Here is a 27,932-nt window from a genome sequence, read left to right as displayed (position 1 = left end):
CAGTGCATTACAGTATTCAAGTTGACCTTCCTGTTGAATTGGGTGGTTTTTCTATTTGTTTAAAGGGGAGGCCCCGTTGTAGCTAAGATATTTACTCCGGAATTTAAGATTTCATAAGAACAAAGAAAAAGGGTGGATGTCTTTTTCCCTTTAAAATTTTTGAAGGGTTGTATTAGTACAAGTAAAAAACGTAGAGTGCATCCATTGGCCATCGATCTCCACTACATGTTGTCATACTCTCTTGTATACAATGGTACACATCCAAACCAGTCGCAAGACCATGACAATGGTACACTCATTGTCCTTACTATTCCTTCGGCATTGCAACTATCTCAAGTTGCCAGACGGTTTCTCCTTTCTTTTCTATGCTATGAGATCTCATATGAAATTTCTAGTTTGATCGAAAGTCCTCTAACTTTCTTATCCGCAGACAACTACTCGTTCAGGTCTAAAACTACAGAAATGTCCAACAAAAGTTGTAGCATTTCTCAACTGACGACCAACTTCTAATGGAATCATAAATTTTAAGGCCCTATTGACCCTCCAGTAGATCGATATTAGGCTAAAATTCATTCCTTTATCACTGGAAGACAATATAGTAGTAGAATCCAGGTGATCCTAACAAAAACCTCGTCATGTCAACTAAATGAACTTAGATCTGTACGCCAAGAAAATTAGGTGTTGCAGACAGCTTTCTTAAGTGAAGATTGGCAGGTAAAGTGTGCAATAAGAAAGAAAGAAAAATCATTCGAAGTTATCTTTTTTCGGATTAGCAGTAACCAGAAATCAATTTCCAATCCCGACTCTAACTGCCAGCCTGACATCGATCAATTTAAATATATGCATTCATAAATTCATAATGGAATGGATGGGAACAAGTAAACAACAACAAAAAGATGCATAAGATTATAAACAGGACCTGTGTTCTTTATGATCCATCTGGCTACCAAACACAGTTTGCCCACAAAAAGAGAAAAAGTCAGAGATCACTTCCTGGCACAGCAATTTTGAGAATACAGTAACAACAGCAGAATTATAAACAGGACCTGTGTTATTTGAATTTGGTGACAAACTTTCAACTTGAAACCTACAAAGTAACAATGAAAGAGGGCATAAAAGGGAAAATTTAGACTAACCCAAAATTTTAAGAGAAAAGAGCAAAATAGACGGTCGCTGGAACACATAACCAAGCTCCCTAATTACTCTACATGCTAATATCTAATCCGGCTTAGTATCACTTTGACTGAGCACTGTCCCTCCTGTTCTTCTTAAATGCACAGCATCCGTCCCAGGAGAAAAAAGGGAGTTTAAGAAGTTCAATGTTACCAATGGGAAACTTCTTCCAGTGATTTTCAGGGTGTCCCGCAACCCATACTGCAAGGCTTGCAGAAATTATGGAGATATGGCAAATTAGGAAGCAAGAGAAGCTTGTTTCTTCCCTTTTTTTCCCTGACTGCTTTTCTCCCCTCCCTTTATCATTCTGGAGAGGATATCAGCTTGTTTTGTGTTACCCTCTTGATTTAGGCTCTTAATCAAATCCTCAGTGCTACTCCAATCGGTGATCCCTCCTTTCTCCATTAGTTTACACAATATTGAGTATGCATTAAGAGTCTTCCCTGATGCTAAGAGAGCATCCAACACTTTATCATAGCTTGAGAAATCTACACTGCAATCTCTCTCAAGGCAAAAATCTAACAGCTTGAGAGCGGCAATTGTTTTCCCCTTCTCAGCAAGAACAGATAGAAGGCTGTCAAACTGAAGTGCACACCCACTTTGCATAAGTAGATCAATTCGTCCCAGTGCTTCCTCAACATGACCTCTCATAAAGAGGGCTTCCAAAATCTTGGCAACCAAATCCATGTTCTCCATCACCCCCTTCTCTACCATACTCTTCATTACTCGGCTTGCAGTTTGAACCCTCCCATCTTCAAATAGACTCTCTATCACTGACCTGAACAGCGATGACTCTGGAATACGCCCACCTTCAATCATACTATCCAAAGCAGTTTTAGCATCAGCTGGTTCACCTCTACTCAGGTAGCTCTTAATGAGCAGAATGTAAGAATCTGCTTCTCCAGGGATCCCTCTCCTATTCATGATCCTTAAAATCTCAAAAGCAGAATCAGAATTCCCTTCTTTTGCATGCCCGCGGAGCAAATTATTGAAGGCAACTGAATCCTGAACACCCTTTTTCATCAACTGCCGGAAAAAGGTTTCAGCTTTCCCGGTCTGCCCATGGTTGCACAAATACTCAATCATTGGGTTAAAAGCACTAGGCTCCAACTCAATAGAATTCTGAGGCCTCAAAATAATTTCTTTCTCAATAAGCTTATCCAGCAACTTGACTGCTCGATCATGCACCCCAGCCCTGCAAAAGTTTTCAATCAGGATACCATAATGACCAGCCTCAGTAGGAATGCTCAGCCGAATCATTGCCTTAAGCACATCAGCAGCTGCATCCATATCCCCAGACTTGCACTGTAAAGATAACAATCTCTCAAAGATTGAATTATCCTTAGGAGCAATATACTTCTCAACCATCTCCTTTAACATCTTGTGAGCTTCATCCTTTTTCTCTGCATCACAAATCCCCGGCAGTAAAGTCGAAAAGGTGACAGCATTCGGCTTAATACCAAAAGACTTCATCTCCTCAAACAACCTCAAACCATCATCAACTCTCCCACCAGAAACATACCCTTTAATCATGGTGGTATAACTTATCACATTAGGTTCTATATTCCTCCCCTTCAACTCTACAAACAACTGCTCAGACTCATCCATCTTATCAACCCGAATGTACCCATGAATCATGGTGTTATAAGTAACAAGATCAGGAGAAATTCCTCTACTTTTCATATCCTCAAAAAACCGCTTGGCGGTCTCTAACTTCCGGCTCTTTAGGAAACCCCAAATCATAACATTATAAGTATGCCTAGTGGGCTCTATTCCCTCACTCAACATGGCATTAAAGTACCTCTTGGCCATCATACTCCGACCCCAACGCAAGATAGCCTTATACAGAGCCTCATAGGACTTGAGACTTCTCTCCACACCCAATTCCTTCATTTTAATGAATAACTTAACAGACTCTTGAATAATGCAACCCTTATCAGACTTACCATAGCCATCAATGAGCCCAATGAAGAGGTCCTCGTCCAACTGCACACCCTTCTTGGGCATGTCTAATAGGATACACCGGGCATGGTTGAGCTTCGAATTTCGGCTCAGAATCTCAATGATCTTCAAATGGGTCTCGCGGTCGTGTTTAAACAACCCGGATCGCTCAACCCACCTGAAGAATTGGAGCGCATGCTCCCAGCTCCGAGCGCCGTGCAATACATTCCACACAAGGTTGTGGTCGAATTCGGGTACCAAATTCCGGATCGAGTTCTGTAACCGGGTCGTCCAGACCCGATTCGCCATCATTCTGCAGATGATGTCCTCTATCTTTTCTGGGTTTCGAGTTCGATGCTGCCTAGCTTTTGGGACATGGGTCGGGGTCCCTGATCCATCTTGCGGGTTTGGGGTTTCGGTTGGGGCTTCGGTTGAGGCTCCCGTTGCGGCTTCGGTTGAGCTGAAGAGGCGGAGGAGCGTGAGGGTCTGAGGGTTCGAGGGTCGAGGTCGCCATTGGAAGGGTTTAGAGAGAGAAATGTAAGCCATTGATGGCATGGCAAAGGGTTTGAATGTGTGAAATGGGAAGTAGGGATTGTGGGAGTGTAAGAGTGTGAGAGTGAAGATCACAGAGCGCGAGGACTGTCGTTCTCACTTGTTAGGGTTTAAGCAGGATTCAAAGAAATGTGGGCTTTTTCAATCCAAACATTTGATTTGGGCCACACAAACATAAGAACGCGTTTTGAAGGCTCTAGCCCAATTGTTCAAAAAGGTTGATCATGGGCCAAAAACATTTCAACATATTTCCAAGGACTCGTTTAGCAGTACTTTTAAATTAGTTACTTGCTCAAATGAGGGAGGGAGGGACATAGAAGTGAGCAAGTGTAAGCAACATATACCGAAAGCAAAAACAGTTTCAGACTATTATGTTGAAGTAAATCTCCAAATGTCAAATGGTTGGAAGGTACAGATACATAGCATGAAGCAAACAGCTTGTGTAATCACCGGAAAGATGATCTATTACGAAGTAGTTCGTGGTCTAGTGATATTTCTTTTCTCAATGTTTGAAAAACTCGTTGATCAAAAAACAAAAAAACACTAGATGATTTATTGTTTCTGATGCTTCCTCACGTAGGAGGCACTGACATTCAACAATTGTGATGCACTGTAAATCGCAACGAGAGTCTTTAGTATGCAGCCTACTTTGCATAAATTAACATCCACATAAGCATGTTAATTCTGAATGGAAGATGAAGTTTCCAAACAAATTTTAAGCAAACAAGAGAAGATCCTGAATAATATCATACAAGATAATGAAATAAAAAAAGAATACAATACTACAGCATTAACCTGTCTCTGGTTCCTGTCTGCAAAAGTACTATGCATGACTAACATAGAAGATTGATCCCTCAATGAATTTTAAAACTAAAAACATAAAAGTAGAATATAACTGATCATCTACATTGGTTGTTCTGGTGGTGGTGCAGCTGCTGCTAGATCGCTGTGTTGTTTCTGTAATGCTGGGCTGGCACATGAGAAGATTGATGGCTTTTGCCTTCTCAACTTAACCCCAAACAAGAAAGACCGCAAGGGAATTCGAGCCTTACTAGTTGAGCGTTTCGGTTCAATGCTCTTTGATGCCACAGAAATGCCAAGTTCTTCATCAAGTCTTGTTAGCGTCTTCTCGACCTCAAACTTCAGTTCTCTAACACGGTTAAGACCTGCCTTCAATTCATCTTTGACCTTGTTATTCTCTTGCTTCATGTTGAGAACCTCGCCTTGAAACTTTGCGGCCTGATATTTGCTTATAAGCTCCATCTTCTCTCCTTCTGAACCTAAATTGGAGAGTCTTGATATCTCATCTTGAATGTGGCACAAAGATGAGAATCTACCTTGCAAGTCATCTTTAAGTACTGCATTGTGTTCCAACCATAAGGACAGTTCAGTTTGTATCTCTCTCAGGTGTCTGTATATTGGCCTGCCATCTGATTGTAGAGACTGCGGTTTAGACCCTCCTTCATGCTTCTTTTTATTCTTTAGTTTGAACAACTCTGACTGTAAATCCTGTATCGAAGTCTGGAATTTTTGTATCTGATGAACTGAGGTACTAAACCTCAACCAGAATTCTAAGTTCTCCTCCAGCAGCTCATCAATGTCTGAACGGAATCTTCCTTCAATAGCTGAAACAGAATGGGGTCTAACAACATGCCTTTTCCTCGTTGCTTTTTCTTCCTCCTTTCTAGGTGAGACTTTCAAGTTTTCTGATGAGTCCTCAAATCTCTCTGTTGCTTGTTCACCAAGATAACTGGCAGCTATTTCTTTATCGAAATTTAGAGATGGAACTGGAGAGTACGGTGATGCAGCTACTTGAGTTGGGCTCTCGAGGGAGCCTTCCTGATTTGGATACTTATATACTGTCGAACAGGTTTTAGGACTATCATCCAGATTTGTCTCTGGGGATCCCAGTTTTTGCTTCAAAAGTTTAATCTCCTTGTCCTTTGAAGAAACAACACTCCTCAATTCCCTTATCTCCATTGCCAAATCGAAGATGTTATCCCGGTTTTTCTTCTCCACTTCTCCCAGCTTCTTCCTTGCATCCTTATAATCCCGGAGAATTGAAGTATACTCCTCCAGCAGAACCTTTTCTCTATCCTCTAACCCTTTTAAGAATAGTTGCCTCCAGTTTGGTTGATCTCCTTCATTTGCAAGTTCCAGTTCCTGTGGCTCAACTTCAAGATTACTGTCTACTGTCTCAGACAAATCCTGATTCTCAACCTGTTCCTGCTGCATTGGCTCCTGAGGCTTTTCAGTCATCAAACCAAGGCTATTGCTTGGATCAGATTGGTTTTCTTCTTCACCCTTGACGGAATTTTTGAGAATTGTAACATCCACTTTCTTAATTTCATCTTCTGTCATTTTGTCTTCCAAGACCGCTGAATCTTCATCGGGAGCCGACTTATCTGAATCCACTTTAATCTCCTTTTCTGGTTTGGCATCAAGTGCTCTCACTTCCTGGAATAGTCCTGCGTTCTCATCCTCCTCTTCATGCTTCACACTATGCAATTTTCCAGAGAGATGATCAAGATTACAATTAGCTTCTGTAAAATGCGCTTGGAGGTTGTTATTTTGGTCTTCTACACTTCTTTTTAAATTTTTAATTCTACGCAACTCCTCCTCCAACTCCTTTATCCTTTTCCTCATACTGTCCGAGTTTTTCATCAGAATCTCCTTTTCCTCTTCCAAGCTCCGAATATGTGCCTGAAGTTCATCTGTTTCTGATTTAAATCTATTTACTAGAGCATTCTGAGATGAGACTGCAGTTTCTAGACTCACAACCTTGTTTACAAGTCCATCAATTTTCTCTGCCAGTTCTGTAATAGTGATAGAGGTGTTTGAACTTGTATCCAGCTGTTCCAAAATCTTAGACCGCAACAATTCCTGATCATGTCTTTCTTGGTCTACGTTTCTTGTTTCTAAATCAATGTTCTCAGCCTCATCCTCCTCAGTTGGATCACACCAGTCTGCGTCTTTCGAACGAAATTCATCTTTGAGGCCTTCAAACTTCATGCAGGCTTCCCTAACCCTTAGGCACTCAACTCTTGCCTCTTCTTCTGATTCATCTTTCTTTTCCTGTAACTTAGTCAAGCTGTCTTTGCATGATTTCAAAGCTGTGGCAGCCATCAAAGTTCGAGCTTCGTTATCTTCGATGACGGTGCCAATACCATACTCATCTTGTAAGCTGCAAACTCTTTTTTGCTTACCAGTAATCTCGTTTTCAAACTCCCAGTACCTGTCATATCCGCGTTCATACAAGATCTTTACAAATTCCTTTTCAGTTTGTAGGGCCAAAATATCTTTCTGAAGCTTATCAATTTCTTCCAGTGCCTCATCTTTGGTCAGCCCTGACCTTGGAGTTATGGTAGCTTTAAAACAGCTTGTATTTCTCTTAAGCGGCCCCCTCCTTAACATGGATTTGCTCCTGAAATCTTTATTTGGTAACTTGGGAACTTTTGGGATGCTTTGTTTGGATTCATCTGTGGAGGCTTTGTTGGGATCATCGGAAGAAGTCGATGATTGAGAAGCAGTTTCCTCATCCTCATCCTCCATTGCATACTGAACTCTCTCCGGGAAAACTGTGGCAATCGTACGGTTGGCACTCTGCAGATCTCTTGACAAGTGATCATATCTCTCTGCTAAAGCCCGGTATGCCCGGAACGATTCTTCAACATAGACCACTAGCTCTGGCCTCTTCCTGTAATACATTTCTGCCCTCTGTGCAAAGGAGTCCCCATCATCATCAATGATTTTAAGTGTACTATGAACTTTCTCCTCCATATCTGTAATTCAAGACATGTCTGTATGTTAGTATAATCCCAATATGTAAATGTTTATTCTTCCTACGAACCACATTCTTACAAAGCAGACACAGAATTAGCCAACTGGGGAATTCAATTCACAATGTACAGCAGCAGTTTAGCTTATGAGACAATGCACTTATAAGAAGTTTTAAGTACACAGATTTGGCCAATTGATTCTATTGTAAGTGTTGCTGCAAGTTCAATGAAATTCTTCTCTTTGATAAAAAATTTAAAAAAGTACACAGATTTGGAAGGTGATTATAGTCACTGTAAAAGAAAAATAACAATGTTCTTTGAATTCATGGGGGAAATTTAAAACTGGTGCTCTTGTTATAAATCATTACAGGTTCCCTAGCTACATGGTTACTCTTTTATCTTCATGCTCTCCTTTTCATTCATGTACCTCTTCCTAGATGTTTTTGTGCAATTTTAAAAATTTCTTTGGGAAAATTTATCAAACATTTTCTAGCTGCAACAGTACATATCTTTCCAACAAATGGGACATAGGGTTTTATTGATGTGGAAGCAAATCTAAATAACCTACTAATTCCAATAAAAGGGAAATTAAAGAAAAGAAATAAAAAACAAAGCAAGAATTTTTTTTACTGTCCTCTTTCTTTTTATCACATCAATGGAAAAAGTGGGTAAAAGATATCAAATCTAAAAGGAAGAACAGATTGGATGAATCACAGATCAACAGGAACACTGATCTCACTTATATTATGACAATATACACACACACACATACCTTGAAGGTTCTGTTCCAGCCATTTTGACTGCTTTGTCCTGATGTGGCTGGCCCACCACCATGAATATGCATTGCTTGCTGCTCTCTGCAACATTCTCTCTCTCTCTCTCTCTCTCTCTCTCTCTCTCTCTAAAGAAAAGCAATCATTATGAACACAAAACCCACAAAGACATTTTTTCATTCAATCCATTAGAGAAAACCCAAATCACACAATGCAAGCCAGAAGAATAATATGAAGTCATGAATATTGAAGGAATTAAGAGAACATCACATACAGTTTTTGACAAATGGCCTGTTAAGGACCAGACATGGAGGAGAGGATGCTTCGCCTGGATTATAGGTGTTGGAAAAGCTCAAAAACGCAAAGGCCTTCAGTGAGGCTGTCCACGTGGCATGCTCTCAGTTTGCCAGGTTGGTTGTAACCAGGAAAAAGAGTGTGAGCCCATGAAAAGTTTTGGATACTTCTCTTGTTTTGCCTAACTTTTGTTGGAAAATACAAGCTGGATTCTTTATTAGATAATCTTCCCTTTTTTTGGCTATTTCTGAAAGAATGCCATCTTCTGTTCATCAGTTCAAGCTGCATACGCGTATATAGTGACTGTTACTATTGCTGTTATAACTAAGCTTTGAGCTTATGGGCAAATCTTCTAGGAGAAATTATACCCATAATACCCTGTAGTCTTCATGTTTCAATTTTTTTTCATTTCTATACATTTTTTCTAATTAATTGATGAAATGGGCAAAAAGCTCCAGTCATCACATTTAAATCTTACCTCATACTCGCTCTCTATAGAAAGCTGATGATATTCAAGTGACATCTAAAAGTCTGTCAACTGAATCGTCAATGACCATTTAGTTTAGTGACATTCAATTTGAACTCAAATTTCATGAACGGTATATCGTTAATAAATCCAAAAAAAAGTCTTGGATCATTACAAATTATAAGTGTCAGAACTAATCCAATTGAAGGGACCAGGTATCTCTACTTTGAGTGTGAGAAAAAGGCACAACTTTGAACTTTCCCTTCACCCTCCAATAAGTTACCCATGACCACCAAATAATGCCCTACAAACTAACTCTTGGGTTAAATCAAGTCCTTGTAGTTTTTATTTGAATAATGTTAACTTTGATCACTTCTTGGTATCAATTTGATCCTTCAAGGTGTCAAATTTTTTTATAATTATTATCTAATTATGTAAACTATATAGTGTGCAGAATACATCTACATGACCTAATGTGATCCTGAGAACCTGAGGAAAATATCCACATAATTCTAAGGTGATCTTAAGTATTTGTTTCTGAGTGCTTCTGCATGAAGCCTATATGCCAATACGCTTTTTGTTTCGAAAAACAAAAGGCCAAAAGGCCAATTTCACAAAAGTCTTACACTACCACATGAGGTTTACCAATAATATTTTGAATGAAATTGTTTCAATCCTAAAATATTTGCAGAGAGAGAGAGAGAGAGAGAGAGAGATTCATATTATATTTACAAATTTTTTATTATTATTCGAAAAGCATTTACAACAATATAAATTATTCACACGTTATTTACAATAACATCAACCATGATGCTCTCAGAGAGTCATTGGTTTCTTCTCTTCACATAATATTTACAATTTTTCTTTTATGAATATTCATAGATTATTTACAACAAATATTAGGAAGAAGCATTAAGCTTCCTATCCCTCGTACGTTCAGCATTATTTACATCCAAGAATCACATGTAAGGCAAATTTACACATCCCACCTATTATATTTTCTTTTCCTTCCCTTTTTTCATTTTTCTTCATTTTCTTAAAAGTTTCCCAAGCCAAAATTACCTCTCTTTTTTTCTTCTTTTTTTTAGCTATTGACTTGTGTCACACGGTACCACCCTAAATTTTGAAGCAGCCAACTCCTTGCTGGCCAAGGCCAAGGCAAATCCAGCAAGAAAGCAGACCACCTTCTAGCAATAGTAATCCTTCATAAATCTCCATGTCTACTACTCAAAGTTATATTAGCTTGGACCAACATTAGCCAGTCCTCTTCTACTAATAAGTATCCATTTCAATCTGCCTTCAGCTGTTCCTGAGAGAAGAGAGCCACTCTTCCATATATTTCTTGCTTTCTGCACAAGAGAGCAAAATGCAGAGAACAAGTCAGCATAAACTGTCCATTTTACTCGGGAAATACATTTAGCCTTTACCCATAACTCAAAACCTGGATTACAATTGCCACAAGCAATAGCCCAATCTACAGATCTACAGATACCACGACTTAACAACACACAAAAACAAAAGAAACAGGAAATCAACAGACATGATAAGACAGAGCAAGTATGCAATTCCAATGGAATAATGAAAGCAAAAAGAACAATAAACGAAGCACCTAACTTCCTGGTAACCACCAGAAATAGGAACAAAAATAATACCAATGAATTCATGATGCCCAATTCAATTGATTGAATATCTGAGAACTCAAGATACCAATGCAAGGAAGGAACAAGGACTATTCAAACAAATTTATGATAAGAGCCGAACATTGAAACTTTTATCATTGGGATATCTCAACCAACTGTATGGAATATCCCTTCCCCCAACTACTCCAATACAAATAATCGTCCGTCAAAAGAATGAGAGCTTCATTACCACTACAACAGGTGCCAAACTTATAAATTTAGCAACCAAAAAAATATACTAAACATATAAGAGTTTCCAAATCACATACTGCAAACTGGATAAGAAATTCTGGAATGCAGAAAGTTTCTTATAAAAAAATTCAAGACATATTTGGGACCATGCATCCATCTCTTTTAAAGTCACTTCCTGAGTTTTTACTTCCTTTTATTGCCGTTTAGGATTCACTTAAAACTGACTTAGTTTTAGATGAACCGCAGCATCAATATAATGACTACTAAAATTCAGTGAACACAAAATATGCATGAATATCTGGAAAAAGTGACACTGACACTGTGACATGAAAGGAATAGGGAAAGTCAAGATTCACCAAGTTGAGCAAAATGTCAGCCATTAACTTTCACCAATCCTATATAGATCTTAAGATCCAATTGTATACGCTGTAACTATCTACTGCCTAGCACTTAAGGATGGACTCTACCATTACATACCATATTCCAAAAATTAGACAGTTCTTCCTTCACAATCATGTTAACTTGAACAGTTCAATAACTAACTTCGATGAGCTCTTTCATGTTCCTACCCACAGAGAGGGAGATTGAGAGAGAAGAAAAAGTTCATTTTGTATTTAACACAAAAACAACATTAAAACACATTTCACACCTAAAAATGGAATTTAATATCTTAAAACAGTCAATGGCCTATCAAGTCCAACTCTGTCCTTAAACCAAAATTTATGCTGCTCTAACTGAGTAAACACATGGCTGGCACATCAGCACTTTGAAAGAGGCTGTTGCATCTTAACTTTTCCCACTCGAATATTCAATCGCTATTTGAAAAGGCAAGTCCACAATTTTTAGATGATCATTAAATAGATTGAAAAGAATACTTCTAGCCATCAAAATTCTGCATCCTTAACTGAATAATTGACTATAACTTGTCATCCTCACTTAAATTACAATATACCAGAAGCAATGGCAGTAATAATTGAACCAACTGTAGTCAATGTTTTCCCTAAGAACAAATCATTAGCAACACATTCAATGAGGGGAGTATGAGACCCTCATATTGTAGCCAGAACTGGCTGCAGAGCGATTGTGAAATCAAAGCAACAGATGCAAAAACCCCTTTTCTAAAGGTGGCTAATAATCAAAAGGTATTCAAAATTTAAAACGAAGGTTTGGTTTGAACATTTCATATCAACTATAGTATTTCATCAAGCAAGATATATAAAAGAATTGCCAGAAATTTTTTCTCGTAAACAGATATAAATAGGCATATAAGAGAAGCTCTTACCATCGGAATAACCATCTGGGATGTTCCCAACAGTGCTCAAGATATTGCTCTTTGGATCCTTCACCATATCATGAATAACACGCCCATAGCATGGAACCAGCACAGCAAAACTATCGTCTGTATCATCATCACTCCGAAACTCAGGTCCATGAGGCTCCAACCATCCAACTGACCAATCTGAGTCATCAGACTCAGAACCAGAAAAACATCCTCCCTCAGATGGAACTAGAACAAGATCATATTCCCTATCAATTTTCCGTTCTTCCCGACTATGCCATTTGCGTTTCACCCTTCTTGATGATGATGAGGCCATACTGGCCCCCTTAACCGAAGGAAACTTTAAACCATCAGATTCCCACATGCCAGGGTCGGGTGAAGAACTTAAAGAGGATGCATTGGAGATTCTAGGCTCTTTCTGCTTTCCACTCCACAACCACCATGAAAGCTGGGTAAAAGCCACAGCCATTTTCTCACTCAAAGATCTTTTGCCAGTTGCACCAAGTATCTCGGGCCCAACCAGTGGAAGTGGAAACAGACAATATGTTGGGTAATTTCTGCTTGTTCCTGAGAAGTTTATAAGAAGAGAATTAACCGATGAAAATAGTACAAACCTAATAATACAATTAAAAAGCATATGCAAGCTCAATGAAACAAATAAATGCTGTTGACACTTACAGAAAAGGGAAATTGCTCACTTTCATAACACATATGCAGAAAAAGCTTTGACTTTATGGAAATCAAGCAAGTTTGATTATTGAGAAATGAGATGAAAAGAAGAGAAAAATACTGCTATGACTATAGTTTTTGCTTGGAAACTGAAACAGGAACTGGCATCAGCAAAGTGCATTTCTTTTGGCTGAGTCAATAAAACGGTCCTATTTCTCGTACAAATTACCAAGAAATTCAATGTTTCCCTTTTATACTATTCAGTTTTCTGGGCAACCAAACAAAGGTCAAGGTCTAAAGTCTAACAATTGCAACATTCAATGAATACAGACGCTCAAAAAGAACAAACCGAATGTGACCCAGAAAATCTTGCTAGTCAAAAACCGAACTTTCCGAAAGAAGAAAACGCGGTTTTACCAAATATAGCAGTGAATGCAATGAAAGAGTTGAATGGATTTTGGAAAATACAGAGCCAGAAATAAACACAATAAAATTAAACAAGCAGCTCCATTTGTAAGTTCTAATGCAGAAATAAACACAATAATAATAACGAATCGCAATATTCACATTTCCAGACCCATGAAAATAGACCAAAACCCAATTTTAAATTTTCTATCTCCGAAACAATAAAGCACTGAAATTGAAGCAAAAAGTTGGAGCATTTCGATCTTTCTTGCTTCCAAAAACAACTTCTCCACGCCAAAATTCACCTTAATTCTTGTCATCCAAGTAGCCCGTAAAAATAGAGAAAACCAAAATTCTTGCCTTGTGATTCAAATTTGGAAGACCACATGGAGATTCAAAGCACCTCCGAAAATGAAAACAAAAATCTATGTATTAAGTAGAAAATTATAAAATTTCGGAAAACGAAAAGGTATAATCGGCCACTTTAATTTATATACCTTGAAGCTTGAAGTTAAGGTTTAATTTTTAGGGTTTCTCAAGAAAGTAACCCAATTTTCATCTGCATTCAGTCAGAAAGGGGAAAAGAGATTGTTCCAACTTTACGGATAAGGGCTGTTATGTAGTGCAAGCGAGTTCATAAAATAGAGGAAGGATAAGCTTACACGTGTGTAAACGGGAGCATATACGTATGAAATTGAAAGAAATGCCAAGTCAGATTTGTGATGATGGAAAATAAAATACTTGCCTAGTTAGAAGCTGTTTCCAAGTTCCAACAATATTTAAAAAAAATTCCAGATTCAGTTACTTTCTTTTTTGCTAAGCCAACTAATCGACCAAAAAAATATCTACTACAGGTTGCATGCGACCTTATGCTTATCTCTGACGTGGTAAGTCATGTGTCGAGAAAATTGACGTTGTATTAAGTGGTGAGAGCTTGTGGTTTGAATGGTTAAGAACTGTATTTGAGGATTTGTGTTTGAACCCTCTCACCTTAATATAAACAAGTGACTTTCTTACATGAATACCACATCAAAAATGTTATATAATTATATATTTAGATTTCCTCGTATTGTCTAAGTAGTTTCTAATAAATGAAAACGATTGTCTCCGAAAAATTAATAGAGTTGATTTGTGACACAAAATGACGATTTATATGACAATTATTTGAATCCCCACTAATCGTTTGAGTTCTATACATATGTTGTGGGGTCGGTGTATTATAAGGTCGATTCTTTATGTTATACTTGATATTATTTGATAATATTTTAGATTTTGGTGTTTAATTGACCGAAAAAAAAGAGAGAAATGGGTAAATAAATGAAATATGACGCAACATGTAAAATTTGCGAGTGAGTTTAGGTTTATATATTTAGACATGGTAAATTAATGAATCGGATTTGAGTTAAACATAATCCCACAAACACAAATACGTTAAAACGCGACACATTGCAATAAATTAGTAGTGGTTTGAATATTTTGGAGAGTTGAGAACGACATCACATCATTAACAAGTAGCAGCCCCAAACAAAAGTCCTACTTGTTATTCTTGGTCACATGAGTAGAGATTACTCATCCAAATAAAGCTCATCAAGTTCAGATATGGCCAACTAAATGGAATGAAATGAATATGATATTCACCTATTCACGTTTTGAATGGGATTCTAAAGGCAAAAGGTGTGGTTAGATAGAGAGACGGCTGGTAAATTTTGGTGACTTAGACTTGGGATTTGACCTAAATTAGAAATTTCATTACCATTTGCGTGTACATGTTGTTCAAGTAACCCTCATCCACTTGTTTGGATATCCTTCCCCTTCGTAACTTTAGGCTTAAGGCCAAACAAAGTACAAACATTTTCAATAATTTCTTTTTCATTTTTACCACCTAACTTCTTTTATCTTTTTATCGCTTGTAATTTAAGTGATTCCAAACAGTTATTAATGCGTTCGAGATTCTTTGTTTGAATTCCCTAACAAACTGTGGTGTACAAATTTGACGAGTATGACAATACTCTTTCTTGTTTTAGTCTTTGCATTTTCCATGAAGTTTTGCCATCCCTTTTTTGAGGCCCACGTCTCGTCGGCAATATTTCCAATCGCTCTTAATGTTTCTTTATATAGAATCCAACTCACATTTGGCAATTCGTTTGTGGACAAATCTCTCTACAAAAATAGGAGGTGAATATTTCCTTCCTACCACGAAGTAAAATTCTCTTTTGCTACTATCTTATTGGATATAATTTTTTATTATTATTAATTTTTTTACAGGGGAGGCTTATGTATGAGATATTTTATTTTCGAACTAATGCATGTACTTAGCTATCTTTCTTGCATTATATATAAACTAGCAATCCTATAAATGCTATGCATGGAGAGAAGAGGGAAAAAAACCGAGGAATTCATTGTTAATTATTGTTGAACTCTTTCATTTAATGCAAGTAGAAACAAGGACATAATTTTTTTTTGTCATTCGCAGGGAGGGAGAAGTATTAAATTGGATTATCTTAAAATTGTCCCGAATGCACTCAGGAGAGAATTGACGATGAAACAAGGTCCAAGGACATAATTAAAAATTTACAAAAAGAATTGACAATGAATTTTCTCTTAAATAATAGTTTACTCCACGACAAACTACCTATTTATTTATTTAATTTGATAGTGAAAAAAAAGAAGAAAAAAGCAATCAATGATTTTATAAATCCCCAATAATATTATAAAACATGACGAGCTCTTATGGCCAACCAAATCTCATGGCCATACTAAAATTATTGAGGCCAAGTTTGCTTTCGTCGTCCACTTCCAAAGAACAAAGATAGGGACAATTTGTAGTTAGCTACAAAGCCTGTAAACCCTAGAACCTTCTCTAATCTGATATAGGTGTCACCAAAACAGGACGAGACAAATTGATGGAATAAGCTTAGGATTTGACGGGGTTTCAACGATCCAATGAGAGTGATGGTTGGTGCTGGTTAAAGTAACCAACGGCAGCGATACACATGGCAGAAGATTGTGCATGAATTACACAAATGGCCCCCAAATTGCATGTTCGATCTTAATCCCATCGTGTGATGTGATGAGACCCTAATGAGATGCTAGGTGTCACAAAATAGAATTAATAATATAATTTATTTTAGAAGAAGATAAAAAACAGGAGGGATGAAACTAAAAATTGACAGAAATCACTGGTAGGACTCACAAAATATTTGCACGCAATAGTGACATACGGATCTGTTTCCAGTTTGGATAGACAGTTGTAGTTGTAGACTTTTGATTATTTTGATAAGCAAGTATTCGTATTCGTATGATGAAATTATTGAAATCCATCCGTTTGGAAACCTTCTTTTGAAGAACACGTCAATTATTTTCATACTAGACCTTGTTTTTTCAGAACTTTTCTTATTGAAAGAGACGATAATATACTAAATTAATATATACTATACATATGCTAGGACTCGACCCAGGATCTTACCTGAGGAAGCAATTGTTCTAAACCACTACAGTAATGTATATAGTTATTATATATTTTTTTTTATACGAGCAATATTAAAAGAGAGGGAAATCGAACTTAGGATATCAGATTCAAGAGTAAATATTCTTAACTATTTGAGTTACAAACCCCTTAAAATGTATACACGAATATTATAGTTAATAGGATTGTGCATGAGATATACAAATAAATATCATATATCTATATGACGCGTTGTATATATTGTATTTTAGCTTTTGACACCTTGTTTTATATAAATTATGGTGCAGGCTTGTGTGTGGTTTGACTTTAACTTTCTGTTGACTTGTTCTATTCCCACCATTGTCAAGATATTCATAACCTAGCATGGTCGTTTGAGAGTATTTGTTTTCACTGTATTTTTAGAGAAGTTAATTTTGTAGCTGATGTTTTTACTTTTCAGAGGCATGTCCAAGTTATTCCTAAAATATAGATCCACCCCCTTGGGTGTGACCTATACTTTTAACTTTGACTGCTTAGGGTTAGGTTGTATCCAAGAATTCGTGTTGTTAAAAAAAAAAAAAAAACTTTCTTTTGCTTATCACCCTAAACTGGGTAGCTAGTGACTTTTACCCTTGAGATTTCTGCCCATTACCCTAAACTGGGACACTTAGCAACAAAACCCATTATATTTGTGTTTGTGGAAAATCAAATTATAACGCTATCAAGAATTGATTGGGCTTTATGCACCTTAATTAACTACACTTAATTGTGTTACATACGGTTTCGGCTTAAAATTATGTGTGAGTTTTTATTTTTTCTATTCCAGCCAATGTTTGAGCCCAAGTTGAGTAGAACCTTAATCTTATGAGTCAAGTCTACCTTCTCCTCTCTCCTTATCTGACAATGCCGTCTTATGTCGAAACCGTCTATATTTCAAGTCATCTTCCCTCGAAAGATTACCCACAACTTATGAACCTCCCTAAACCAAAGACTCCCAACTTAGAAGCCAGCTTGGCAATTGCCAGTGGCCATTGGCTGACAGACAAGCAATCAAAACCATTTTGGGCCGAGCCTTGGCCCAATAGCAAAAGGCCTAATTTATTCTTATTATTATTGGCCCACATAGGAGCAACCAGGGAAAAAAAACGAGGAAAACAAACAAAACTAACTGCGCCTGAAGCTCTCTCTGCGTGTGTGAGTGCGTGAGCCACCCAACTATGGAATCTTTAGCCGTCTTCAACTCCTCACTCTCACTCTGCTCTCCCTCAGACGACCACTTCATCCCAAAGCACCCTCGACCCTCCCCTACGACGACGTTTCCCGGCCCCAGAATCGCCATGCCCAAGCTCGAGGTCCGCTGCGCCGCCCAAGCCCAATCCGCAGAGCCCAAGCCCAAGGAGGCCAAGCTCTGGGGCGGCCGCTTCGAAGAGAGCGTCACCGACGCCGTCGAGCGCTTCACCGAATCCATCTCCTACGACAAAGCTCTCTACAAGCAGGACATTTTGGGCAGCAAGGCCCACGCTTCCATGCTAGCCAAACAGGTAAACAAAATTTTTTTTTGTGGGGTTTTTTTTTTGATGAATTGAGTTTTTGGGGTCCGTTTGGTTACGGGAAATATTTGTTCTTTGTTCTGTTTTAGGGATTGATTACTATTCCCGACCGGGATAGCATCCACCAAGGGCTGAGCGAGATCGAGAGGCGAATCGAGAACGGCGAGTTCGAGTGGAGGACGGACAGAGAAGATGTGCACATGAACATCGAAGCGGCGCTGACCGATTTGATCGGCGAACCGGCGAAGAAGCTCCACACAGCTCGGAGCCGAAACGACCAGGTCTTGACCGATTTTCGGTTGTGGTGCCGAGACGCGATCGATGCCATCGGCGCGAAGATTAAGCATCTTCAGGTTTCGCTCGTCAAATTGGCGATGGAGAACGAGGGTGTGATTGTTCCTGGGTACACGCATTTGCAGAGGGCTCAACCTGTTCTGCTTCAGCATTTGCTCTTGGCGTTTGTGGAGCAGGTTTGTTTGTGGAAAATATATGATTGTTTGAAATGTTGTTGCAGAAGTGGGATGGCTATAAACCCTAAGAAGTTAAACCCTTAAAAATGAAAAGGACGATTGGAGCTACATGACCATTTTTTAGGAAATTATTACTATTTTGCCATTTTCTTAATATTTTGCTGGACTCTTTTTGGGGCCTGATATTTGTTGAACTATTTAAAAATAAAATAAAAATCTTGTTTTTCGGTTACATTAGTGGGCAACTTTGGATTTCAAAGTTCAAAGAGAAAATTATGGGCTTGAAGAGCAACATTTTGGATTCAAGTACCCAAAATAAACTCTTACTTCCAATAATTATATGTTGTTTTTACTATTTCTTAACCCAGATTTTAAAAAACAAAAACTGCTATAAATTTTTTTAGGGAAAAATTATATTGCAACTGAGTGTGTTTGCTTAATTTATTAACATATACATATATAATTTGTGGGCCTTGTGTTTTTAGTAGCTTGATAGTTCTGTATATGAATTCGTGGATTAGGTTATATTTACATGTAAAAATTGGCATGTTGGTGCTTATGAAGTAGTTGTGTTGGCCTTATTATATGCTTGGCCTTTAAAAGAGATAAATTGTGGCATTTTTTTGTTTTGTAGCTTGAACGTGATGCTGGTCGTTTACTAGATTGCAGAGTGAGGCTGAATTTCTGCCCTTTAGGTGCTTGTGCATTGGCTGGCACTGGACTTCCAATTGATCGGTTTATGACATCTGCTGCTTTAGACTTTACTGCTCCTATGAAGAACAGGTACGTCCCTTGGTATAGTTGGGATCGGAGTTGACATGTGCTTGTGTGCTGTAGTATGGAGCTTCATGATCCGTCATTGTTTCATTGGTAATCTGCAAAAAATGTTGTAGACTGGCCAATTAGTTAACAAATTAGTCAATACTTTATGGTATTCCTTATGCCATCTTTTCTTTCTTCCCTTCCAATGCATGTGAGACTTTGCAACATATAGTTCTATGGTTCACTTACCATTCTAGTCAACAAATTGCATGGAACTCTGTCTCTGCTATTTTTTCCTTTAATTTTAAGAATTATTGATGCTTGCCCATTCTTTCATTAGCAGCAGCAAAGATCAGTCATGTTTATCCACTATTGGCAAACACAAATGTTCAGTATATCTTATATTCATCATGCTTTAATGTGCAGTAATACAAGTGCATTAAGTATACCCAATGATCTCAGTTTGATGAGCATAGTGATTGTGCTTTGTGGTCCAATCTGTTGGGTTGTGTATTCCATGCTTCTTTATGCGTTCATTAAATAATTGATTAATTTATTTTCTTCATATAGTATTGATGCCGTTTCAGACCGAGATTTTGTCATGGAGTTTCTTTCTGCAAATGCTATTACGGCCATTCATCTCTCCCGGCTTGGTGAAGAATGGGTATTGTGGGCTTCAGAGGAGTTTGGATTTCTCACACCAAGTGACAAGGTTTCAACAGGAAGTAGTATCATGCCTCAGAAGAAAAATCCAGATCCAATGGAACTTGTTCGTGGAAAGTCGGCTAGAGTAGTAGGAGACCTGGTTACCCTTCTCACATTGTGCAAAGGACTTCCCCTTGCTTATAATCGTGATTTGCAGGTATAATCTTTTCTTTTTTACTTCAAAAAGGGAAACCTAGTGTGCCTCTTTAGTGGGTTCAAAGGACATCAGTTCTTTCATGTACAATCAGCAAGGAAAGACGGGTTTAGTCGGGTTTGTTTCACCCTTTAAGTTATTGAACCTGAAATGTAGGTCTTAGCTACACATTGCATGCACGTTACTTTACTGACACACAAACACAATGCTGCATACAAGAACCTGTTCTGCTAGCATGTGTATTGTATAAAAATTCATATTGTATTTTAACTGATCCTGCAATATTTTGAGTATGACTACAGAAGGTTCTTTCTTTGCCCCTTGAGACAGGAAGATAAAGAACCTGTCTTTGACAGCGTGAAGACAATATTGGGGATGCTTGAAGTGTCTGCAGAGTTTGCGCAGAACGTTACTTTTAATAGGGAGAGAATACAAAAGAGTTTACCTGCTGGTCATCTTGATGCCACAACACTTGCTGATTATCTCGTGAAGAAGGCAAGTTCTATGGTCAACCTTCTTTTTTTACCAATTAGACGAGCTTAAAACTTCTATAATTTGAATCACCATTCATGATTAAAAATGCTGTTCTATAAGCGGCTGCTTTGCTCAGGAACTATTGAAATTCTTTAGATCATTGATCTCAACGACCCATTTTATTTAGCAGTTTTGGCATCACATGTAGTTCATAACATTTGTTGGTCCTGATCAAATTTCAGTAAACTTCCATCCAAAATAACATAGTGTGTACATATGGTCTGTAGTTTGTACCAAAAATATATTACCCATCGACTGATCTTAACGATGGTAAGTCCAAATTTGTCCATCATTGCTAATGAAGTTTCTTTTCTTGTTTTGTACAGGCAATACCTTTCAGAACTTCTCATGACATAGTTGGAAGGGCAGTGGCCGTGTGCGTCTCAAAAAGTTGCCAACTTCAGGACTTGAGTCTCGATGAGCTCAGAAGTATTCATCCAGTGTTTGACAAGGATGTGTACGAGTTTCTTGGAGTAGAGAATTCAGTTAAGAAATTCTCCTCCTACGGTTCCACAGGGTCATCCTGCGTTGCCAGTCAACTTGGCGACTGGATTACAAAACTTGAAATCACCGAAGGGGTTTGACAAAAATGGTGCTAGCTGAAAAAAATTTGGAAACCATCACGTGGTCTTGGGAGTAGGCGGATTCAGCGAGTACGAAATCTGTCGAGAAGTGTATAATATTTTTTGTAGTATGTTAAGATCCCACCAAGGATCAGATTGCTGTTGCAGGAGGACGTGCTTCTGTTACGATGAATTCAATTTTTCCGCCTTTTTGGTGGAGAAATAATAAATTACTAGAATTCATTGGTCCCGTGTTTTGGAAACTTTTTCCATTTGCCTTTATGAATAACAAATTTGTCACGACTTGCTTAACATCCTAAGAGCATTCACAGTGGGGGGTGTATGTTAAATATACACCCGTTGTGATCGGAATCACCCGCAATGGGAGGTGTATATGAATGTATAATTACATCACCACCTTGGAGATGTATATTTAGATGCAATTGTACATTTTTTTTTTACTTCTCTTGCAAGTGGGACCCAACTGCAAAAAGGAGAGGAAAAATGGAGAAAAGTGGCTTTACGCCCCCGAAAATACACCCCCTCAATAGAGCAAAAAGCGTATTTACACCCCCCGGAGGTGTAATGGGATGTAAAAGTGGCTTTACACCCCCTAAAATACCACCCCCACTGTGGATGCTCTAAGTATCAGATTTGCAAATGTGTGAGATCCAATTGTTGAGGCATTGAAATGTGAATTGGTGTGTTTCTTTTTACGCTTATTTGTTTAAATACCCCTGTGGTTTTCAAATAGTCTCAATTTGCTTCTTGTTTCCGGACGTTTCAAATGACTCAATACCCCCCTGAACTTTCATTATGTGACCAAGGTTGTCGTATTACGTTAGTTTTAAGATAAAAATTGTTAAATCAACTGAAGTGGCATGGGTATTTTGGTAAATTTAAATATTAAAAATTAAAAAATTCAAATGAAATATAAAAAAATGCTTGAAATGATTTAAAATAGGTCAAAAATAAAGATAAAAATAACTCCCCTTTTTTTTTAATCTGAAAACTAACGGAATGTGGCAACCTTGGTAACAGAATGGAAGTTCAAGGGGGAAATTGAGTCATTTAAAACTTTAGGGAGAGCAAACTGAGACTATTTAGAAACTATTGAGGGCATTTCAACAAATAAGCCTTTTTTTTAAAGTAATACTATCTGACATTTATCAACTATATCAATCTATGCATTCATCCATACATAGAAGCCTAGTTATAGATCCAAAAAGTTTATCAAATTAAAGACAACGATTCTTCTCTTTCACCTCAATCAATGCCTTACACTAGCCGAGCAGGATCATCAATCAACTAACGAAAAATTCATAGTGCTACTGACCTCTCTTTTCTTTTCTTTTTTCTTTCTATGTCAACCTTTTGATATATAATCATTATGTATTGGCCCTTGGTAACTTCATGGATATATCTGCCTACATTCCATCCTCGGCTTCATTTAGGCCTTCATTATTTACTGGCAGTGAGGAAGTTGGGTCTACAGTAACAAGCCGGATTGCCGTTTTTCTCCCCTTTTTTCTTTGGCCAGGTTTTGCACCATTTGCATTCACCTGCAGGATTGAAAAAATTTCAATTAGGGACCAAGGAGAAATGTAATGAAATGCTCAAAGGGATAGACGCCAGCAAGCAGAGAGTATATTTTGAATGCCAATGGTAATTAGGAGTGTAATCAGAGGTACCTTAAAAACACATTTCTGAAAGTTTGTCAAATACAAAGGCAGACAGTCCCATACAAAGGTTAAGAAAACTATGAGCAGAGAACAAAGTACTCGCTAGAAAACATTTAGTTCTTTGAGGAAATAAATTGGAGCTTGAAAAGGATAACGAAGCATACCAGTATGTTCCCAATATCAGATAATGGTTTCTTTCGTGGCCCAAGATTGTCATTTGATTCAGCAGGCTTCTCAACTAGTGCACTCTGAAGCAGCATTGCACCTTGGGAAGCCACTATGCTACTCTTCTCTGTTTCAACGACGTTCGAACCATTCAAACCGCCATCAGGCTTCTCTGATTGTGGCGAGTCATCCGACTTGATTGGGGCTGCTGCTTCTCTATTACTGCACTTAGAGGCTGCACAGCCACATGATGCCCCACAGCCACCACCGGTGGATCGACATCTGCATTTCATCGTCTTGCACAGAGAATACTTACTGCATGAGCAACACACCATTGATGCAGTTTTGACTTTTATGGCATTAGAATTTTCTGATACAGATGTGCAGTCCACCCCTAACTTGCAACTATTGCTCCCAACAGAAACAGAATGTTGACTCATAATACCCTGATCAGCAAACATCGTAACTTAAGGTTATAGAATAAAAGAAATCATGTTTTTCAGTTTATAATCAACGATTTTATTTTGTATTTCATTATGAACACTGCAACTAATTCATTCCCTCAAACCACTACATGCTTTAGGTCCGGAAAAAGAAAAAAAGAAGAAATTAAATTCAAAAGATCGAAAAGCATTGATCCACATCCAAGTGCACTCACCTGTGACTTACTCCCATGATCAAGCTCAGCCTTGTGCAATCTTAGTTGTCCAACCAAACTACTTAGGCTAACAAATTGTTCCTTCAGGTCTTTAATACCTAAATCCTTCTCCAAGCAGTCAACCTCTTTCTCCTGGCATGAGCACCTTAACATGGCAGGGGAAAAAAGGGCAAGGCTTAAGCATAAAATGGTCACTTACTACCACTAAGGAAAAGCTTTACAAAAACTTTGCAGGAAAAAAATTCAGAAGCAAAACTTCTCACCTCGACATTTCTTGCTGTCGTGCTTCTGCTTCATCCTTAAGGTTTGCAGCTTCCTCAGCCATCCTAAACATCCAAAATGAGAAAGATGCCTTTCTTAATTCGGTTCCATCTTCTATGAAAAAACATGGTTGGGAACATTTGCCCAACGAGAACTCTCGAGCAGAACAATTTAAATAAATTCCAAAAAACAATTAAAACAAAGCACAACAAATAAACTACTGGATACGTCAGTCATGCATATCATGGAACAGTAGTATACTTTAGCTTTGAAGATAACTTTTAATAAAGAAACGAAAATTTTAATTTTCAAAAACTTCATTTGAGTGACATGTTACTAAACTACAAAAACAAAACATACAAACCTTAGTGTCTCTGCAACGTCTCATGCAAGTTGTTCTTAACTCTGATTTGAGAAAGCTTGTTTGCTTATATGGACTCCAGATTAATTTATTTTCATCTAAGATATTAGCCCCTATATTAACTTCTCCTCTACAGGTATCAGTCCCTTTGTATTGATTGTATAGTTCTAGAAATAGAGTTAAATCTATTGCACATAAACTCTCTAAAACCATACAGTTTTAAGTTGAAAGCATAAGTGAGGAAGAGACTATATGAATACATAGCTACATAGTTTCCAGCAGCAGTGCTGAACAGATGAAAGAGCAATTAATCACAGAAACCTGGAAAGAAAATAATAATGGGACTCACTCTTCTATTTGACGCTCATATTGAGAACATAGTTCGTGTAACTGTGTTGTGTCATCAAGCTCATGCTCAATACCCTGCACCAGATATTTAAAATGAGTCAAGAGTAATGATATGATTGTGTTAGAATGAAGTCCCAAGAATTAGCAGAAACTGTTTTTAATTGCATGTAAAACCTCTTTGAAGATGAAATAAAGGCTGTCATTTCCAATTCCACTAGTAACACAACCAAATTATAGATGATACATATGTGCATATAAAAGCATATGCACCAAATATATACACACACACATTCTACTACTCCTTGTTTGGTTATGAAATACCTCAAGTGCTGCAATCTTCCCATTTCTAGCACCTACATGAGTTTAAACCGAAATGAGGGGGAAAGTTAACTATTATACAATTGCAGCAACAGAAATGTAAGCTAACTCAAGCGGTAGGTTTCTGACCATCTTTTTTGTGCAACAAAGCCTTGCGAGATTCTAACAGCTGCCTAAGCCGTTTAGTGGCCATGAAAGCTTCCACATTCTTTCGATGCAAAACCTGAGGCAGAAGAATGAAACTCAGAGAATTATTTTAACACAAGTTGAAACTGTCAGATAGAGAGCGTTCCATCAAGTAGTATGTCTATGGTATCTCAGTCTTAAAGAAAATATAAATTTACCTTCTTCAGTCTTTGATTGGAGTCCAATAGGTTCTGCATCTCATGTTCATTTTTCCTACTATCTTTTTTGAGCTGTCGATGCATAAAGATACCCAGAAAAAATTCATATACCTTGACATAGTATAAATTCGGGATAATCTAACCAAAAAACTTTTCCAGATATACTAAGCAGAGCATGTTAGTAGCTTAAATCCATATACCAAAAGATACAATGCCAACAATCTTAATCTCGGATATGCATCTCAACCCATTCTACCCAGTATTCAAACTTCAGACGTTCCCAGAATGTGCTATTCAATAGAAGAGGAAATGCAAAATGCATCTCCAGTTGCTGGCTTGCAGCAATATCAAATGCAAACAAATATTCGTGTACACATGACATGCTTCAAACAAACTGCCTTAAGTTTCATATGCATTTCCAATACCAGAAACTACCCAGTGCACAACTTAAATATCATACCAAATACTTTTCTATTTAAGCTAAGTAATATTTAATTTGCAACCTCATCAGGAATAAAATAAAAGACCTACAAAATTTCTAATTGTAAAGCTCATTCACAGCTTTACATATAGACATGATGAAGATAGCTTGACATGCCATGCCCTTTATCTACTTAATTATAGCAATGCTGCTGGATCAAGATTTTTAAAAGACCACTTATAAGATTTTTTTTATTTTTCGTAAGATATGCAAAATTTTGATAATACTACATTCTTAGATGGCTTATAAAAAAAATGAGCACGAAAGGGCAATTACATGCAAAAATACTTGAAAAGACACTGAACCCTCAACCAACCACGGCCAAACATGATATCTCAGAGAACTTGAGAAGGAAGAGATACCAATATAGAAGCATCAATGTAATACCAAGATCTGAAAATCATATACCTGAAGAACTTCTTTTTCCAATGAAGCCTTATGCAATCTGAACTGCACAGACTCTAGCTTCATCTTACATTGCAGTTGAACCTAAACAGCACAAAATTTTGTTAACTACTGAAGCATGAAAGTTCACAATCTTTCATACAGGCATGCCTCATTAACTTAAAAACGTCACCTTCTGAGCCTTCAATCTCTGAATCTCAAAATGTAACTGTTTTGTTGACTCGTCCCCTCTTCTTCTTTGGGTTGAGAGTTGCGATTGAGCATCTAGCTTCCTCGTCAACACTGTAACCTGCACAAATGGATTTATAGATATAGAACATGCAATGCAATACTATTATTAAACACCTCGTCACAACTTCTAACAAAAAATCCACCTGATCTTCAAGGAATGTCAACTTTTGAAGGTAATCTTCTCTGAGCTTTTGAGCACTATTATCACCAGAAGTGGATGAAACATTTGCAAGCTTGTATCTCAGCTCCTCAACCTCCTTCTGTTAATTGTCATCAGAAGAAATTTAAGAGATTTTCACAAGTAAGAAACTCAAAATTAAATTTAAATTTTTAAAATTTAAATTTCACATTACTTTTAAGTGACCTAATCAGATTAATTCAATTGCATGTCTTCTCTTTCGCAACATTTCCTAATCAACCAAACAGACTCGAGTGAACTTTCCCCAATTTCACTGTTTTACTACATTCCTCACCGGCCAAGCATACTTCAAATCAACAAAATTAACTCCAAACAAACTCACATAAATTCAATCTCATTCAAGCTGAAACCCGCTCTTCCAGTTTCTTTTATTTATTTTTTTAATTTCAAAATTTTCTCGGCATCCAAACAGGCTTCCAAACTTCAAAGAAAAATGAAATCAGAAAGAACAAAAGAGCGACCTGATAAGCTTTGTTTTCGAGTTCCAGTTGGTGAATTCTCTTCTCGGAATTATCGGAGTTGGATGCATCAATGATTTGCTTCGAGTGACGGTTGCCTTTCTTCATCTTCCGGCCTTCTGCTATCGGATCAATTTGTTGGAAAATCGACGAATCTGAAACCCTAATCGGCGAGCAAGGGCGGGTATGGATCGGATCCGGAGGCTCTGTAGTGAAGACTGAAGTGTTAATGTGGTGAAGAAGAGGAGGAGGAGGACCCCTTTCACTTTGGATTCCTTTTACGCCCGACGGCATAAACTTGTAATAAAAATAATCATAATCAAAATAAAAGGAGGGAACCTCTGGTTCAATTTTGCCACGTCAAATTAAATGAACGTTGCCCAAAACCTATCATTAATTTTGCATTCTCCTTTGTTTTTCTTTCATTTTTCAAGACTCAAAATTTGAATTCAAAACAGAGAAAGAAAAAAAGGGGAAATTTTTCTATTTTGATCGAGTGGTGCTATTTCCAGCCACTGATTTTTAAAGAAAATAATTACAATTTAAAATTTTCAAAAATTACTGAAAAGGACACTGTAAAAAACAAAGAAACATGATATTTTCAAAAAATTTCTAAAGGCTGTTATAAAATAAATA

The 27,932-nt window shown here is 37.6% G+C and overlaps 5 protein-coding genes across 10 annotated transcripts; 1 reads left to right on the top strand and 4 right to left on the bottom strand.

Annotated features, from left to right (window-relative positions):
* Positions 1 to 869: 869 nt before the first annotated feature.
* Positions 870 to 3,769, bottom strand: LOC110772589 (Tetratricopeptide repeat (TPR)-like superfamily protein). Its single transcript, XM_088247376.1, has one exon. The coding sequence runs from the start codon at positions 3,667 to 3,669 to the stop codon at positions 1,411 to 1,413; it is 2,259 nt and encodes a 752-aa protein (XP_088103502.1). The 5' UTR covers positions 3,670 to 3,769; the 3' UTR covers positions 870 to 1,410.
* A 638-nt stretch (positions 3,770 to 4,407) lies between these two features.
* On the bottom strand, positions 4,408 to 8,738 carry LOC110772588 (protein NETWORKED 2A-like). Its single transcript, XM_021977032.2, has 2 exons — positions 8,218 to 8,738; positions 4,408 to 7,448 (listed from the first exon to the last, which is right to left on the bottom strand). The coding sequence occupies exons 1-2, from the start codon at positions 8,396 to 8,398 to the stop codon at positions 4,570 to 4,572; spliced, it is 3,060 nt and encodes a 1,019-aa protein (XP_021832724.2). The 5' UTR covers positions 8,399 to 8,738; the 3' UTR covers positions 4,408 to 4,569.
* Positions 8,739 to 9,700: 962 nt separating this feature from the next.
* On the bottom strand, positions 9,701 to 13,853 carry LOC110772580 (uncharacterized). Of its 6 annotated transcripts, none has more exons than XM_021977024.2 (3): positions 13,700 to 13,853; positions 12,132 to 12,695; positions 9,701 to 10,327 (listed from the first exon to the last, which is right to left on the bottom strand). In XM_021977024.2, exons 2-3 carry the CDS (start codon positions 12,595 to 12,597, stop codon positions 10,278 to 10,280), a joined length of 516 nt encoding a protein of 171 aa, XP_021832716.1. In that variant the 5' UTR covers positions 12,598 to 12,695; positions 13,700 to 13,853; the 3' UTR covers positions 9,701 to 10,277. The 6 variants fall into 6 exon arrangements, with proteins under 6 accessions (XP_021832716.1, XP_021832714.1, XP_021832717.1 ...); XM_021977022.2 differs by lacking the exon at positions 13,700 to 13,853 and adding an exon at positions 13,563 to 13,691; XM_021977025.2 differs by lacking the exon at positions 13,700 to 13,853 and adding an exon at positions 13,508 to 13,647.
* A 3,949-nt stretch (positions 13,854 to 17,802) lies between these two features.
* On the top strand, positions 17,803 to 21,635 carry LOC110772570 (L-Aspartase-like family protein). The gene is made up of 6 exons (XM_021977004.2): positions 17,803 to 18,188; positions 18,287 to 18,667; positions 19,302 to 19,450; positions 20,000 to 20,291; positions 20,619 to 20,783; positions 21,149 to 21,635. Exons 1-6 carry the CDS (start codon positions 17,865 to 17,867, stop codon positions 21,404 to 21,406), a joined length of 1,569 nt encoding a protein of 522 aa, XP_021832696.2. The 5' UTR covers positions 17,803 to 17,864; the 3' UTR covers positions 21,407 to 21,635.
* A 915-nt stretch (positions 21,636 to 22,550) lies between these two features.
* LOC110772565 (chromosome-associated kinesin-like protein) lies at positions 22,551 to 27,711 on the bottom strand. Its single transcript, XM_021976998.2, has 12 exons — positions 27,300 to 27,711; positions 26,783 to 26,899; positions 26,581 to 26,697; positions 26,412 to 26,492; positions 25,523 to 25,594; positions 25,308 to 25,401; positions 25,182 to 25,213; positions 24,862 to 24,935; positions 24,154 to 24,216; positions 23,891 to 24,035; positions 23,232 to 23,678; positions 22,551 to 22,947 (listed from the first exon to the last, which is right to left on the bottom strand). Exons 1-12 carry the CDS (start codon positions 27,588 to 27,590, stop codon positions 22,813 to 22,815), a joined length of 1,668 nt encoding a protein of 555 aa, XP_021832690.1. The 5' UTR covers positions 27,591 to 27,711; the 3' UTR covers positions 22,551 to 22,812.
* Between the last annotated feature and the right edge of the window lie 221 nt (positions 27,712 to 27,932).

The sequence above is a fragment of the Prunus avium genome, chromosome 1 (genome assembly GCF_965620075.1).
Source record: "Prunus avium chromosome 1, drPruAviu1.hap1.1, whole genome shotgun sequence".
In the NCBI taxonomy this organism is placed as follows: Eukaryota; Viridiplantae; Streptophyta; class Magnoliopsida; order Rosales; family Rosaceae; genus Prunus; species Prunus avium.
Note: the sequence above shows the minus strand (reverse complement) of the source record. Positions and strands in the feature narration are given on the sequence as shown.

What these genes read in the sequence shown, in the direction of transcription:
- LOC110772589 (XM_088247376.1), bottom strand. Translation starts at nt 3,669, where the DNA reads ATGCCATCAATGGCTTACATTTCTCTCTCTAAACCCTTCCAATGGCGA.
- LOC110772588 (XM_021977032.2), bottom strand. Translation starts at nt 8,398, where the DNA reads ATGAAAAAATGTCTTTGTGGGTTTTGTGTTCATAATGATTGCTTTTCT. An exon ending in GCTGGAACAGAACCTTCAAG is followed by an intron (nt 7,449 to 8,217) that starts GTATGTGTGTGT and finishes CTTGAATTACAG; the next exon opens with ATATGGAGGAGAAAGTTCAT.
- LOC110772580 (XM_021977022.2), bottom strand. Translation starts at nt 13,590, where the DNA reads ATGTGGTCTTCCAAATTTGAATCACAAG. An exon ending in TTCCAAATTTGAATCACAAG is followed by an intron (nt 12,696 to 13,562) that starts GCAAGAATTTTG and finishes TAAACTTCTCAG; the next exon opens with GAACAAGCAGAAATTACCCA. An exon ending in CCCAGATGGTTATTCCGATG is followed by an intron (nt 10,328 to 12,131) that starts GTAAGAGCTTCT and finishes TCTCTTGTGCAG; the next exon opens with AAAGCAAGAAATATATGGAA.
- LOC110772570 (XM_021977004.2), top strand. Translation starts at nt 17,865, where the DNA reads ATGGAATCTTTAGCCGTCTTCAACTCCTCACTCTCACTCTGCTCTCCC. An exon ending in CTTCCATGCTAGCCAAACAG is followed by an intron (nt 18,189 to 18,286) that starts GTAAACAAAATT and finishes GTTCTGTTTTAG; the next exon opens with GGATTGATTACTATTCCCGA. An exon ending in CTGATTATCTCGTGAAGAAG is followed by an intron (nt 20,784 to 21,148) that starts GCAAGTTCTATG and finishes TGTTTTGTACAG; the next exon opens with GCAATACCTTTCAGAACTTC.
- LOC110772565 (XM_021976998.2), bottom strand. Translation starts at nt 27,590, where the DNA reads ATGCCGTCGGGCGTAAAAGGAATCCAAAGTGAAAGGGGTCCTCCTCCT. An exon ending in TGACATTCCTTGAAGATCAG is followed by an intron (nt 26,698 to 26,782) that starts GTGGATTTTTTG and finishes CCATTTGTGCAG; the next exon opens with GTTACAGTGTTGACGAGGAA. An exon ending in CTGATATTGGGAACATACTG is followed by an intron (nt 22,948 to 23,231) that starts GTATGCTTCGTT and finishes TCAATCCTGCAG; the next exon opens with GTGAATGCAAATGGTGCAAA.